This window comes from Mercenaria mercenaria, chromosome 13 (assembly GCF_021730395.1).
Source record: "Mercenaria mercenaria strain notata chromosome 13, MADL_Memer_1, whole genome shotgun sequence".
Lineage (NCBI taxonomy): Eukaryota > Metazoa > Mollusca > Bivalvia > Venerida > Veneridae > Mercenaria > Mercenaria mercenaria.
In genome coordinates this window covers 51483542-51499600 of record NC_069373.1, presented here as the reverse complement: position 1 = coordinate 51499600, position 16059 = coordinate 51483542, and the positions used below count along the sequence as shown (strand labels likewise).

General features: G+C 34.7%; 1 protein-coding gene across 1 annotated transcript; it reads right to left on the bottom strand.

The window, feature by feature from the left end:
• Window positions 1-421: 421 nt before the first annotated feature.
• LOC123530610 (perlucin-like protein) lies at window positions 422-12164 on the bottom strand. The gene is made up of 5 exons (XM_045311392.2): window positions 11594-12164; window positions 10515-10594; window positions 3926-4007; window positions 1260-1475; window positions 422-731 (listed from the first exon to the last, which is right to left on the bottom strand). The coding sequence occupies exons 1-5, from the start codon at window positions 11892-11894 to the stop codon at window positions 721-723; spliced, it is 690 nt and encodes a 229-aa protein (XP_045167327.1). The 5' UTR covers window positions 11895-12164; the 3' UTR covers window positions 422-720.
• Window positions 12165-16059: the final 3895 nt, after the last annotated feature.

Below are 16059 nucleotides of genomic sequence, written 5' to 3'. Positions count from 1 at the left end.
TTTTTTTGCTCTTGTGCTATGATATGTTACACATTGCTGAGCTTTCCTGTTCTTCAGCAGGATTTCCCTCGGTTTGCTTTTAGTTGTGCAACAGAGAAAAATCTTGTTGAAACGAAGGAAAACTATCCTAATCTGTATCGCTCGCAAAATAAAGTTGACATTTGGTAAAATAGCAACAAGAGAGTGTTTTAAATGTATCTTTATTAAGTTATAGGAGAACAATAAAACATAATGGTGCAGTAACACGTATGACTGGTGCTTTTTATATCTAGAAACACATATTTATAATCCCTTTTGCAATATGAAAATTACGAATTGTTTTCTCACCAGCAAAACTGTCTTCTAAGCAAAGTAAACAATAAAAAATCAAATCCCCTCGCCCCACCCCCCACCTAGTCCAACACACACACACGCCCTATCCTCCATTTTATGATATAATCAAATGAAAATCTAGCAATTAACTGATATTGGCTTTACATCCAGATGAACATATTAACATTCAACATAGCGACGTTATTGTACAGGATCATTATATCGGTTTAACTCTCTGTAAATAATATAGATTAGGCATGTAAAAACAATTTTACAGACGTAACGAATAAGCAAAACCTTTTATTACAAACATATATGCATAGACAAAATGTTTATGACATCCAAAAAAGCTTTTTCCGGATGTTCCTTCTGTATTCCCCTGTAAGTTCCATTTGTGGTTATAGTCTGTCACATACGCCCTGAAACAAATGGACCGAAAGAACATAAAAAACAATCGTCCAGCATAAATGAAATCATTTAGTAATAATTACTACCATGATCATTATTTCATTTTTATAGTGCATGCTAATTTAGACTGGCAGTATTGGGAATAACTATTTATGTGGCACTTAATTTCCAGAATATAAGAAATTTTCATCCAGCCAACTTCCAGATGTACTTCCTTTCATCATAAACATCTCTTTGTTTTGTAAAACAGCAAAGTGACACAGTGCACAAACTTGTTTTCAGGTTGAACAAATTTTTACCCAAGCTCTGAGAAACTGAAAAAGAGTTTCAGTTCTGAGATTTAACCACAGAGCTTCGGTACCAACTGAAGTATTGAAAAGGATGTTTCCAAAACCTTAATCGAGTCCATTTTGATAGCAACTTCCTCAAGTAGTACCGAACAGTTTCCCTGTTTGTTCGGTGAACATGTTTTTTCGGTCCGGCTGGAAACAGTGGGCTAATTGGGAGGGACAGACTATATGTAAAAGCATGATACTTACTTTTTTCACATATACATGGGCAATATGTACTGACACAGTTGCTGTGTGAATTCCAAAGCCAATTGAATGTTCTTAAATAATCAACACAGCCTTTCTGAGTTCCCGGTAATCCTGGGGACCAACCGTTAAATGTCACATTGGTGCCGTCAATCCACCGGTACTCTCCGACCGTGCTGTTGTACCGTGCTCCGATCCAGAAGTAATTCTCATCTTTGCCTAAATTTAAACATATAAACTTCTTTAAAAGCCTTATTCCGTCAATAAACATTGTGATTCATTGAAATCCTTTGCAGAATGTATGCTTATGTTGTCTTGTTATTTTTGGCATATTTAAATGACCTTTAGAAAATATTTCATACTACTTGTTTTTAAGAGAAGGTGAATGAGGGTGAGGAAGCGAAACATGTCAATTATGTTACCATAGTTATCGCAGAATTACAGAGATATGCATGTCCAGAATCCATCTCTTTTGAAGGGCTGCTAGGCCCAATCACTCCTTTTCTTCCTTTTCATGTGTATATATTAAGATGGGAGTGGAAGAGTATGACTGTTCTTGGTCAGATTGTCATATCACGTTATTGTTTGATAACAAAATTATTTACTACCTTGAAAAGCTAACTGTTTCCAATATCTAGTTATCAAGTGGTCAAAGCACTTAAGTAATACAGAAAAAATATTTTGACTTCATTTTATCTAGTAGCAAATACTTTGGACTTTGATTGACTGGGCTTGGAATTCCTTCACGTTTTAAGTTAATTCTGCACGTTTGATAAACCGGAAGTAATGGCGTAACGCAATTTATCAGGAAAACGTAGAACAAAACCTGGATACGGTGTACGGAAATGAAAATCATTTTATAAACTAAATTTATTTTAACGACAACGTTACTGTCTTTCTAAAGTTAGATATGATATCAAAACATCTGAGACGTTAAGTAATTCCAAAAATAATGTCTTAAAATCAGCTTGTTATGCGCAAATCTCTTTAGTCATGAGCTAATATTCCAAAAACAAGAACACGGACCTATACTCATTATTTTACCACATTATAGCCCGTATTTCTATTCACGACTGTGAGAAGTTTCATTAAAGTCTACATTGTATAAAAATATTTATATCAAAATTGTGATTTTCCCATAGATTTCCATTATGTAAACCTATGTGAGGTCAAAATATTTAAAATCAGTCTAGCAAAACATTGAGCACACGATCCTATCTTTTTTATTTGCTGAATTTCTCAAGTAAAGTCTGAAGTTTTGAAAATCGGGGTATTATCAAATTCTGCATTGTTGAAAAAGTTTACTCTGAACGTGTGTAACTACCTAAGCATGAATCAACTTATATAATTTGTCAAGAGCTGTGGTGTCGCTTTAACATTTAATTGAATTAGGCAGATTTTCAGACTATTCGAGTTCCATGGAGTTTTGACAGTATATTATTGGTTCTGCTTGACGATTTGATAAATGACATTGCGTCTTAAATCATTCGTCCTCCACCTCTGATTCATGTGGGGTAGTTGGGGTAGTTGGCAGTTACTTGCGGAGAACGGGTTTGTACTGGTACAGAGTCCAGGAAAACTGGTTAAGTTAATTGCCAGCCGTTACACAATTGAAATACTGTTAACGGCGTTAAACCAAAACAACAAAACTTAGGTGGAACATGTGAGCATTGGGCAATTTGGCCACATAAGAAAAAGATCATGAAAACTGTGAAGATCTTTAAGCGTGAATCGTTTGCTCCATGATTTATTGATTTATCGCTTCAGCTGGCTTGCGTTTCAAGTGAATACTGATATAAAAATTGTCAACAAATGAACAAAAGCGAACTTTAAAATTCTACATTGTATATAAGAAAGGTTTTAAACTTTGTTTTAACATTAAGTGTAGTGGACAGTCATGACTTGTATGGCTAGATGAGTTGTCTTGATGGAACAACAAATATGAGGCCAAATCTTCTTGAAAGACATTTTGTTCTAATCATGCTGTTAAGTAAAATATTTTATCAAATTTGAAAGCTTTATTTCTAGATACATACATGGCGCTAAATATCACGTCGACGTAACATCGTGTGTGTGTGTGTGTGCGTGTGCGTGTGCGTGTGCGTGCGCGTGCGCGTGCGCGTGCGTGTGCGTGTGCGTGCGTGTGCGTTTGCATGTGTTTAACGTCTTTTTTCCACAATTTTTCAGTCAATTAAACGACGGTGTCTACTTGTAGCAGTGAGCACAATGCCCAACTTTATAGTGCTGCCTCACTGGAATATCACGCCGTAGACACGTGGCACGATATCCCACCCAGTCACATTATACTGACACCGGGCTGACCAGTCCTAGCACTACCCACTTAAAGCTGAGCGCCAAGCGATGAAGCTGCCTAGTATCATTTTTAACGTCTTTGGTATGACGCGGCCAGGGATCGAACCCACGACCTCGTAACTTCGTGATGATTTAAGCATTGTTAGTCATATCATAATGTGATATGAGTTACATATTGTTCAGTATTAATAAAACCTTTTTGTCAAAAAGAATGTATTATGATAAATAATTATCTTATTCTAAACAAAATGAGGACAGACTTGTTTTGATAATTAGTTTCAGCATGTATAAATTTCGAAGTTATCGCTGGAAAAGTTAATCGACACATTATCATCATACAACTATAGGGTACTTACTAGATATTATCTGCCTAATAAACTGGTGTTCTGCATCATTTGTAACTTTGACTAGCTGTGCTCCCACAGACTCGCAATATGCCTATAGGGAAAGTAAAGAAGTTAGTAAACAATACATTAAACGCAAAGCAAGGATGAAACAAAATGTTGAAAATCAGCTACATTTTGGATGATTATTTCCTTAGCAAGCGGCTTCTCGGAAGATGCTATAACTAACAACTTCTTATTAAACAGAGACACTGGAAACGACCGTGTGCTATAACTGAACAACTTTTTTTTAAACAGAGACACTAGAAACGACCGTTTGCTAGCATAATGTTAGCCATGCACATTTAAGCACTCGAAAAAGTTTGAAGAAATACCTTAGTTTTGAATGTGATGTTGTTTGACCTACATGTTTTAAAAGCGTAAATATTTAGTCAAACTTAGTCGAAAAAGCTTATCTAGCTAATAAATGGCCGTTGTGGGAACTAACACAAAATGTATCGAGAAAATAATGTAAATTATCGCAATAATATTTCCAGGAAACCTTCGACAATTGAGAAAATCTTTTCAGAAAACTTCGCTTTATCAATATAATTTTTTGAAGTATCGCGATAGCTACCTAGCTATCTCGTGGCAGAAATATGCCACCATAGATAATAGGTCTGGCCTTAGTTAACTTTATTCTCTTCCTCGAAGAACATGAATGAATTAATTTCTTCTATTTGTTAGTATACATGTCCAAATCAGTTTCACTTACCCGTTAAAATTTGCTTATTTGAACATACTATCTTTTTAAGTATTATAAATCCATTTTAAAGCCAGTTTATTTTTCATTTTGTAACGATTATCATAAAACTATACCAAACATTCCCATGTTTAATTAACTGATATATGGTTCAACTTATTTCAATACTGGTGCACCTTTTTATTATAACTGCTTTAGGAATGTTGGTTCCAATCCAGTGCCTCAATGCAGAAATAGTTGCATTTGCACGATTGCTGGACACGATTTATTCTGCCTTTGCGACCAGTGTATGATCTGCACTGTTCGCCATTCTGTCAGTATCTTTTTGCTAAGCACCCCTTTAAACAGAATGGTACAGTCGAAATGACAGACAAGTTCATTATAGAAATTTAGCAGGGTAAGGGTTAAAAGTATCGAAGTCCTTTTTCTAAACAGGTATACTTGCTGGCATCTCTGTATCCCTTTACTGACCAAACCGTGGATTTATACAGTTTAGTGGCATTTTTTATTGACCTACCAGCAATCTCAGAGCTCTGTTTGCTGATTTTGAAACATGTTTAGCAGAATTTCCATAATGTGAAGTTTTAAGTAAAAAGACAATTGAGCAGGTATTAGGATATAATATTTATAGATCTAGTCCTACATTCTAAAAGGTACAAAGGTCTTTCTTCTAGTCTGCGTCCAAAATATACAACATTACACTTAACACCAACAGGTTACACAGTTCATCATATTCTGTAAGCCATCTTAGTTGTTTATTGCCCTATTTTCATAGATAAATTAAATAGAAACATGACTAAGACATGCCATCACTGCAAATAAAATCTGAAAAGTAGATCCCTCGGAAGCACCGAGAACAAGGCAAACAGTGACAAATGCAGACTCGGTTTGATTGAGTCTGTTCATGAGCAGTAATAGAAAATGCAACACTGCCCACGCCCCCTAGCACCGGCTTAAGCAGTATTCAATCTTCAAATCTAAATGAGTTGAAATCAATGATCCCGAAGGACCAGAAAATATAACAACACTGAGTTGTAGTCGGGGCGACTTTTAATGGCCGCCACACAGCACTTAACACCCGCTGTTGTGAAGTAAATAAAATCTGAAAAGTAGATCCCTCGGAAGCACCGAGAACAAGGCAAAGCAGACTCGGTTTGACTTATTTTGTTCATGAGCAGTAATAGAAAATGCAACACTGTCCACGCCCCCTAGCAGCTAAACTGTGAGACTCTTGCTTACCAGAGAAAATGTGAGAGCTTGACACATATCGTCTTTAGTCATCGGGAATTTCAAGTTTTCTTAATATGTGTCTAGGGAGCGTGGGCAGTGTTGCATTTTTTAGACTCCAGAACAGACTCAATCAAAACGAGTCTTCAATTTTCACTATTTGCCTTGTTCTTGGTGCTTCCGAGGGATCTACTTTCCAGATATTTCTACTGACTGAGTAATATGCCATAACACTTTTAAATTTTCAAAGGCTGAAAAGGTTGCTAACTTAATAGAGCATTTGCTCGAAGGTCAAGATCAGAGTTTAGTCTCTTAATTTAATTTTCTATGGTCATTCCTCAATTTTGTTCAATGGAAACAAACCTCTGTGACCTAACATGACACAGCATGAACCTCCGAGTCCTTGGACACATTACTAGTTATTTGCGGCATCTAAAGCCCTATAACGTGTTTCAAAAATAGATAATGTTCTCTAACACATATCTATTATGCACAGCAAATCCTCATTCTTTTCAAGTACTGCAAACTCACCCTCCTTAAAAGTACACGAATTTCAAAAAGATAGTTACTTTAAAATCACCTTAAGATACTTTTAGATGTATTTACAGATTTCTTTCTTTCTTTAAATGGTAACTTTCTGTACATTATACTTATGAAAAAAACAAGGACAAATATCAAACAGGGAATGCCACGTACCAAAAACGCAGCCTCCCCAAAACGAAACCTAACAGCACGCAGACGTGCACACCACAAACACACACACACACACATACACGCGCACACACACAAAGCCAACACATGAGGACAAAATGGACAAACAAAGGAACACAGTGGGGCACCGCCTTGGAACGGTCAGTGGCAAAAACACCACTGGGGAGCTTAAACCGGTTTATTGTGCGCACCCAACCTCACTCTTTGAAACCTTTTATGTTTGAACTGACCTACGTAACAAAATTTTCTTGTCACGCTCCGTATTGCAAACAACAGCTTTAGCTTTAGACTGAAAATACTTTTTTCATATGTTATACTATGTTTCATATGTTATATCAAAATTACATTTTGAAATAGAGATCAGAGGAATTCCGGATAATTACATCAAAGAAATTGGACTAATTTATGCTAGATTTTCTGTGGGACGGCAAAAAGCCATTGGTTTTTAGTAACACATTACTGTTCGATGGTGAAAACGGGGGTTTGAATAAGTGTAACATAAAAAAACATTCTAGCAGGTTTACAAATAAAAACAATATTTAGAATAATTCACTCGGAATTACAAAACTGGAATTTGATTGGAAAATGCTACTTGCAAACTCTCGATCCAATGTTTTTTCCAAACTTTTCTGTTTTGTAAAGTTCATCTTTGGAAAATGTTAAAACATTATGTAACATTAGCGGTTTCTATAAACGAGCGCTGAATGAATTGGTAAAGTTCAGACAAAACTTTCGCCCCACAACTATTTTTGATATAAAAGATATGTTCTTATTTGGAAATAACCAGATAAGATGTCGAGGAAACCTATATTTTTTAAACCTTTTTTAAAACTGACATTGTTTCATTGAAAGATATCTGGGATCCGATTCTGGATGATTTTATTACTGCAGAACATCTATTTACAAAATTGAAATTGAAACTGAAAATCAGAATGGCATATTGTGAAAGTTAGTATTCCTCTGAAGTATATTAAAGCTCTTAAAGAAAACTACTATAGCGATGAAAAATATACGATTTTCTTGTCTGGTTTATATTTGATGAAAAGTAATCGTAAAATATTAGACAAAAAAAATTAATAAAACTGAAACAAATATTATATGTTTGGAAAAGAAACAAAGTCTATTACAGGTAGAAAACAAATTGGAAAGCTTGTCTGTACGTGATATACCACGGAAAATTGTATGGGGTCAAATTTCAGGCTCTTTTTTTTTCAAAAGTAGCAAAACAGTTTCAATGGATTTTTTTAACACAACGTTATATTTACAGAGTATAAACTCAGTATTATGAAATTATCAAACGGAATTTGTAGTATATGCAAAGAACACATAGAAACTTTATTGCACCTGGTGTGGGACTGTCATTTTGCCAAACAAATGGACTCTTTTAAATATGAACTTGAACGAATTGTTTGAATATGTCAACATCTGTGATTCTGCTTTAAATTTGTTGTTTGTTTCGGATATTATGATGACAGGCAAATGAACAAATTGATTAATACGATTATATATGAAACAAAATGGGAAATTTGGAAATACAGAAATAATTGTAAATTCAATAACAACTATCAGTCAATAAGAAGCTTTTATAAACAACTACATGTAGTTAGAAAAATCAAAGAACAATTAAAATGGCACAAAATGATAATGAGAAACTACAGTTGAGTCCATGTCGGATACCTATATAGACGTGTAAGTTTTCACAATGTTATGTATAATAAGATATTGATAAGCTTGAAAACAATAAGATAAAAAAAGAAACTTCGTCATTTCGTTTTCGAACAAGTTCTATTTCTCTGGCGAAGTAACTATTGTGTTCGATATATCACTGAATCTATTATTCATATGTTTGTCTTAATTCGCTTTAATGTCTTCTTTTATGGCTATTGTTTTGTAAATGTCCATACCTTATAAAAAAAAAACTAAATGGGGTTATCCCTATTAGGAGCCCGAAAAAAATACTTTTCATTTTTCATATCTTCGAATTGTTATTTTCTCTTATTGTTAATTTTCCTACACACCAATAAATTACTTTCACTTGTTTTATTGATTGCATTTATAATATGTTCTATTCATTTCAATTTTCCGCGACACGAGGAGGTCTTGTTTTCATGCAAAACGGACTAAATGAATACCACATGAAGTGTAAAATTCAATAAAACCACTTTTAAGTTGCAATATGGTCTATGCAAATGAAGATGAAAACCAAAATGGAATTCTCGTAACTCATTCTTTTATCAATACTCTTCATTTATAAGTTTTAGACTGAATAATTGATAGACTTTGAAGGTGACATTATTGAAATGACCAAAGAGGAGTTAATTATCCAAAACAAAAAGCGAATGAGAATTGATTTATTTAGACTAAGCATTCCGCCAGGAGGTAAACGTGCTGAAGCAGAGAGAGGTTATCAAGCATTTTTGCTCTTCTTATTACATTCTAACAATGTTGTATATCAACTTGTGTTTAAATCTCATTCCCACGACTTGGCGTCTCGAGTTTATTTTTAATTCCGTTCGCACGGTATAGTGTCCCCACTTTAGAATTGTCTACCTCATGACATATACAAAAATCTATACATCCTCCCGACATTTCTTTCTATCTCGATTCCACGACATATCGGTCGGCTTTTTGAATCTCGCTCCAGAGACATAATTTCTCGGCTTTTTATATCTCCTTCCTACGGCAAAACGTCTCGTCTTTCTTTCAGCAGAGCGTCTCGGCTTTTTTTTATCTATCATTTCCACGACTTAACTCCGCCCGAGTTTACCTTATCTGTCCTATTCTCGTCTATTTATTGCTATGCTAAGAATAGAGCAAGTAATACATGTATTTACAAGTATAATGTTAAAATTGGAAGAAGAAAAAACAACATGTTTTGATAAAGTTCTGTCCGATGTCTTGCGTACTGGCAAGAGATCATGGGCCAAGGGCCAGCGCGACAGTTCAATGACCTATGTGTGTGTGCCTTTGAAAACACAATTGCATTGAACCATTTGCTTCAGGATAATTTTAAAAATATACATTAAAGTAATCTTCCCTGTGTCGGTAGCCTGACATTTTGAAACGGAGCCGTAGAAATTACACCTGACTTTATACAGACCTATCAAATAATTAGCGTGCCAATTAAGTAATACACATTTACCTTACAAGTAATTCGATTTAACAAACTTTTAGTAGGATTGTGTTGAAAGCTTTAGCGAATCACTCTAGAACCCGTTTCCTATAAAAACCTGTACAGTTGTCAAATGAGATGTGGTCTTGACACAAAGGGGTTCCAACGACCTCCTGTCGACACTTAAACCACCCTGACATAGTCTAATATCTATATCACTTTATGAACAATAAGCAAAATAATTCTGCATTTTTGGCGGCGAATTCCCAGTATTGTTTAGTAAGACCGACCTATGAACTTTTCAACATAAAGTTAATTTTTAGGCGTAGCAATGCAAAAAGTCAGAATTAACACCATTTCTAATATGTTGTTGGTATATGTTGCGTTGGCGGAGACTATTTAATACTGAAAATCAAGGCAAACAATTGCCTAATCCTCATGGTAATATATTTGATATTGTGTCCAAGTCTGATTGAGTGCTTCAGAAATGTAGATACTAGAGTGTGGACGGAAGATGAACACCCAACGACCGGAAAACTCGCCACGAGCACTTCCGGCATAAATAGGACAAAACTTTCTAAAAATGAAGAACATCGCAAGTGTTTTATTTTGTTATTTATATAATTTGTTCAACTTTTTGAAGTTATCATTAAAAAAAACTCATAAACGTTTTACACATTTCCGGAACATCCCGAAAAAGGCCGAGGCAGAAATACCCCGCTTTCAGTCCGCTTGTAACGAATATAGAATGATGTGATACTATATGCTATACGGTTTCATTTTTCTAAACAACTTTAATCTTTCCAAACCTTAGAAGAAACCCAACTTCGGTGTTCCGTTGAAAACAAATAACAAGATTCGCCAAATTTCATCCAGCCGCTTTTGCAATCTGAAAAAAAAAACACACCAAAATTCCGATCATATGGTAATGTATTTGGTACATTTACAAATTCCTACAAAAATGAGAACTGGATCAGAAATATTTCAGACATGCCTGTATACAATGTGTACCATGCATAAACCTTGCAGTTTTAAATGATTACGATGACTTTATTATGACTTCACTCAATAACTCGAATTAAGATATGAAACTTAAAACCATATGCTTACTGGAGAAAAAAGGTCTAGACAACATTTGGAGCCGTGGAGCCACTGTCAAGTTCAAAGTAACTTAAATAGAAACGGAAACAGTCTCTCCTTATTAAAGTAAGTTCGGAATGACACGCTGTCATCAAAACTTAGTGTATTGAAGGCTTATGTGGATAAGTATTGTGTTGTTAAGGGCCACGTTAGGGTTAAGGTCAACGTCTGTGCTATTCAAGATAGGCAAATTAATTCCACTCAATAACTAGAGTTAAGAATGAGATAATTCTATGGAACTTACGATGAGTGAAACCGCCCAGATTGCATTTTGGGCTACTATAAGTCAAGACCAATGTTTCTAAAATAGATTAACTTTGTTCGACCAAAAGTTTACATTGGGATCACCTGCTATCATCAATCGTATACGTTGAACTTTTGGACTGTATTTGCGGCTCCTGGGGTTAATGTCACATTCTTTTTTTAATAAATTGACATATTGTTCCTAAACATGGCATATAGTAAGCTGACATGAGGATCTAGCATGTATTTCATGGATCAAAGTCAAAGTTATTGTAATAAAACATTAGAGAAAAAACAGTTTCCTGCTAACCTTAGTTTCGTTTGACAAATTATTATTACCAATTTTTGTAGAGCAGTCTAGTATAGTAGCTTGAATTACATGCGGGGCGCTCGGGTCAATGTCAAATGTTGTGTTTCTGGTTTCGTAGCGTCGCGCTGTGTGTGTTATTTAATAGTTTTTAATTCAAAGAGTTTCTTCTTCATGGAAACTTGGAACTTCCCTTACCTCTAACGTATAACGTACTTCCTTCAGTTGCAACACTGTCCGACGCAGCGATTAATGGGTCTGTGTCGTATAATTTACAAGTGTTTGTCGATGCTGCAAAACTAAATGAAATGCATCCGTTCAAGTTGTCACAGAATCTTCCACATGATATGTCTGTTGTATGGGACATGGTTAAAATTGCAGAATGCATTTCTAAATCAGTCAAGGAGTCGAAAATAGTTTGTCTATATACACAAACAATGATGTTAATATAAACAAGGAAAATTGTACTAATAAACAGTATTTTAGTTAGTCTCTCCATTTCTATTCTATCAGAGTGCTGTTAATATAAATATCAAATAATATTATCCTTTCATTGCAAAAAAGATTAATAGCACTTCATCTCTTACCGATTACGTTTGGAAGATAAATCTTGGGAAACGACGTTCCGTCCAGAAAAGTAAATACTAACTTCGTTTATTTATTTCCATAGTTCTAGGTTAATTATTTAAAATGCACAAAAATAAACCCATGTATTCCAATACAGAATGTAATTGTTTTGGTATGGAATTAACGGGAGAAAAACGTGCCAGTTCACTGACCACCTAAGCGTCCATCACAATGGTGCTATAGCACGAAGACACTGCGATACAAATGTCGTAAAAAAAGCAATCAATTTTCCGTTATCTTTAAATGTAATCTAAAAAATGGAAAACAAGAAAGAGATCGTTGGTACTACTATATATCTCACCTGGGTTTTCAGTTGCCGACAATATCTTAGACACTTTTCTAGAGATTGTTGTGAAAGTTTAAAACAGTTTCTATTTAAGGACACTGAAAGTAATCAGGTGAAAAACTAATAGATCAACATGCTTTCAGTGAAGTAAAAATGAGAAGAAATATCAAACTTACCCATTCTGGTTTTTACATTTCGATTTTCAGAGAATCTTGAAAAATAATGCGTTTAAACAATACATAATCAATACATTGTTTTCACTATATAAATTTGCATCATGTCAACGTCATGTCAGTATTTAAAGGGCAAGTAATGCCTGACAATAACTTAATTTTAAAATAAAGCCATCCTCAAGCCTTTCATATCACTGAATGAATCTGTAAAACCGGACCACTACTGAAAAAAAATACTGCAGTTTGAATTTTAGAAAATGGCTGATCATGGAGGCAGCAATTTTACACACTGCTGAATTCTTTATTTAGCAAATAACCTTTAAATATATTAATTTCATATGTTTCTTGAAATGTAAAACATGATAATTTCTTTCATAAGAGCTGGAAAAAAGTAGGGAAATTAATTTACAGAAATAAGTAAGTACAGCTCAAATATGTATCTTGAAAAAATAATAAAACCGCCATTATGTTTTTGTTGCCATGGAAAAAAATGGCTGCCATTTTAATAAACTATTTAAATGCTCATAACTTTCTCATTTTTAAGCCGATTTTGAAAATTCTTTGACTTCTTTAAATGATTTAAGAAATCCTAGCAGATAGAATTAACATAAGAAAAACATTGCCTTTCCCTTTAAAACTACAAATAAATTTATAACATTCTAATGTAGATCATCTGATCTTTGAATTATGATCTAAAAGCATTCTAAAATGGGAAGAAATGCCTGACATTGACTTAAGTTTGTTTACAATTCATCGTCCAACCATTCGTAACATTGAAATGTTTTTAAATTTGACCACAACTGAAAAAAAAGATGGTTGTTTGACATTCAAAGAAATGGCTACCTACGGATACAGCCACTGAAGGTAGTAATCCCGTAACGCCAATCGTTAAAATCCGCGCGATCACGTATTTTCGTATACTATTCGGTATTCTTTGGACGAAGACGTAACTTGAGCATAATGATTTCTTTCTTTGTTGCTGGAAAGAAGGAGAGATTTTTTTTCAAAATAAAGGAAATATAGTTCCAAGATTTTTAGATACTCCGTCGTTTTGCTTTTGGTTGCCTTGAATCAACAATTGAGTGTTTTAGTAGATTTTAAACCATACTTTACAACTTTAAAAACACCCTCTGATGATTTACCGTTCCAGGACGGTGCTGTTACTGTTAGGACATTCCAAATTGATATGTCGTTCGTCGGAACGACCGCATCAATAATTTCATTCCCGAGAAAAAGAAAAAAATTCACCCGCCTGCACGTATATAAAAAATCTCCGAATTTTTTTTCTGATTACGCGGTCCGTAATGTTAACGGTAAAACAGGTTTTATCGCTGTTTTAATGCGTCAACGTGATATTGATCGGATTTCATGCGTCCATTATACAAGTAACTGATGACCCAAACTCAAAAGGTCAGGAATTATGTTGTTGTTCATCATTTGTTTTAAAGCTCGAGTGTCTATACTAGTGCCAAACGTTGCCTTCGATGTGCCGGTAGGTGATGAAGAAGGCACGTTCTACGATTTTTCAATACATTGAAAAGAATGAAGCCTGACTTGTAAGTTGTAAGACGTGCACGAATGACAAGAATGCAGTTAAAAATATTTGGATTAAACATAGAACTATTGTTCAGATATAAAGTTTTCAAACCATTTGTTATCAGTTGTTCAGTTCAGTATGTTAGATTTAGAGCCAAAGCCGATTCCTATCTTTAAAAAAAAGTTTGTTCACAGATCCTGACTGATCCGTTACATTATCTCGGCCCAAATCTTTTTAAAAGTAGATAATATATAACTTCTTTAGTACAGCAGTCAGATATTCTATCAAAATGCATTTAGTCAATTTAAAAATTGTTTAGTTTTTCAAATTAGTAGTGTATATAAAAATAATTTTTAACAAAATCTGTCCTTTTATAACCACAATTTTCCCTGTTTGTATATTAATTGACTGTGAATTAATTCAAAGAAAGAAACTGAAAAGAACAGACCTCCCCAACTCTAAATTTCTATGTCAATCAAATCACAATAAATAACACTTTTAGGGGAAGAGCATGTTGGGATCATTCTTTATCCGTCTGTTACCATTTTGACTGAAATGAACATCTACTAAAAGAACTTAAGCTGACCTTATCTGTTAAGAAATTATTCTAATGGGATTCGAGCAATATCAAATCATTTGTATGCCCAACTCTGTCGTCTCACTGCAAGTGGTTTATTACTTTCCCCTCACCTCGATGGGTTGGAGTTGCTCATGTGTTGAAGCCATCTAACTGGGTTACAGAAGACATGTTAACTAGTCCACTCAGATGCCTGTTTTGTCTTAAATATTCCTCATTCTCTGCCGTTAAATAGGCACGCCATCAGATTGATGTAGAAAAATCAAAATTGAAATCAGACACTCATCCCTTAGTAATTATAAATACAAAATCAAAAAGAAGTGATCCAGTGAATTTTGGCAGGAATTCATTTGCAAAATCATTCATGTAGTCTTTAAAACATATAGAAAGGCTATCTACTGTGACTGTCACACTGTTAATAATTGATTTTTGTGTTATTTCTAAAGAAATGTTAACTTCATGTACAATGATAACCGCCTCCTCAAGGGTTCAAGCTAGAAAAAAAGAAAAAAACACTCGCTCCATGTAAAATCTACCCGCCTCTGAAAAAATCAAAATCGAGAAAAAAAACATAAAATAAAAATTTTGCTCGCTCGCTCTCTCCTATTTTTTTTTGAAAATTTTCCGAAGAGCTATTAATCTATTTGGTATGGCCTTACCGTAAAGCGTTGTATGATGTTTTAGTTGGATATTTTTGTGTCCTATTTCATACTGATGTTTTATAGATATGACAAACATCGAAGAACTATGTCCGGAAATAAAAGCATTCGAGTTTAGGTAATGTTGGTTGCAGTTTTGGTTTGACGATGAGAATGTTTTTGTGTGTTAGTTTGCTTCATGCAGTTCTTACTCAAAGATTTCAGTGGTGCACTGTAGGTCCACATTCGTAACAGATCGCATTTGTAACAGATTTCGTACGTATGCGATCGCATTCGTAACAGGTAAAATGTGTTACGAATGGGTATGTCCAACATGGGGGTTGACATGAGAAGCGCATATGTATCATGTTGAGTTTTATTCTGAAAACGTTCAGTGAGTTGGTTGTCTTCTCAACATCATTAAATGACTGCCATAAGCACCATCAAAAGTTAGCGTTGTCGTCGTCGAGGCCAATGACGTCATGAAATTATTTGAGCCGCATCATGAGAGAATGGGCCTTCGGGAATCTTCGAGGCTTTGCAACCAGTGTGCGCGCAGTCTGATCATGGCCCACACCGTTCGCTGTTATTTCAAAGAAGGCTTATTCTACCTGAATATGAAATTTTCTGACCCTAATTCAGATACATAAATGCACAGGTCAACCTAAAGATAGACTCTTCGGAAATTCACGAAAATGTCAGAATGACAATTTTCCCGTGACGTGGCTCAATTTATCATTTCTGCATCCACTACCACTACCACTATAACATGATTACAACTTCAGCTATTTCTACTGTTACCTCGACTTGCTGAAAGGTAGACCCA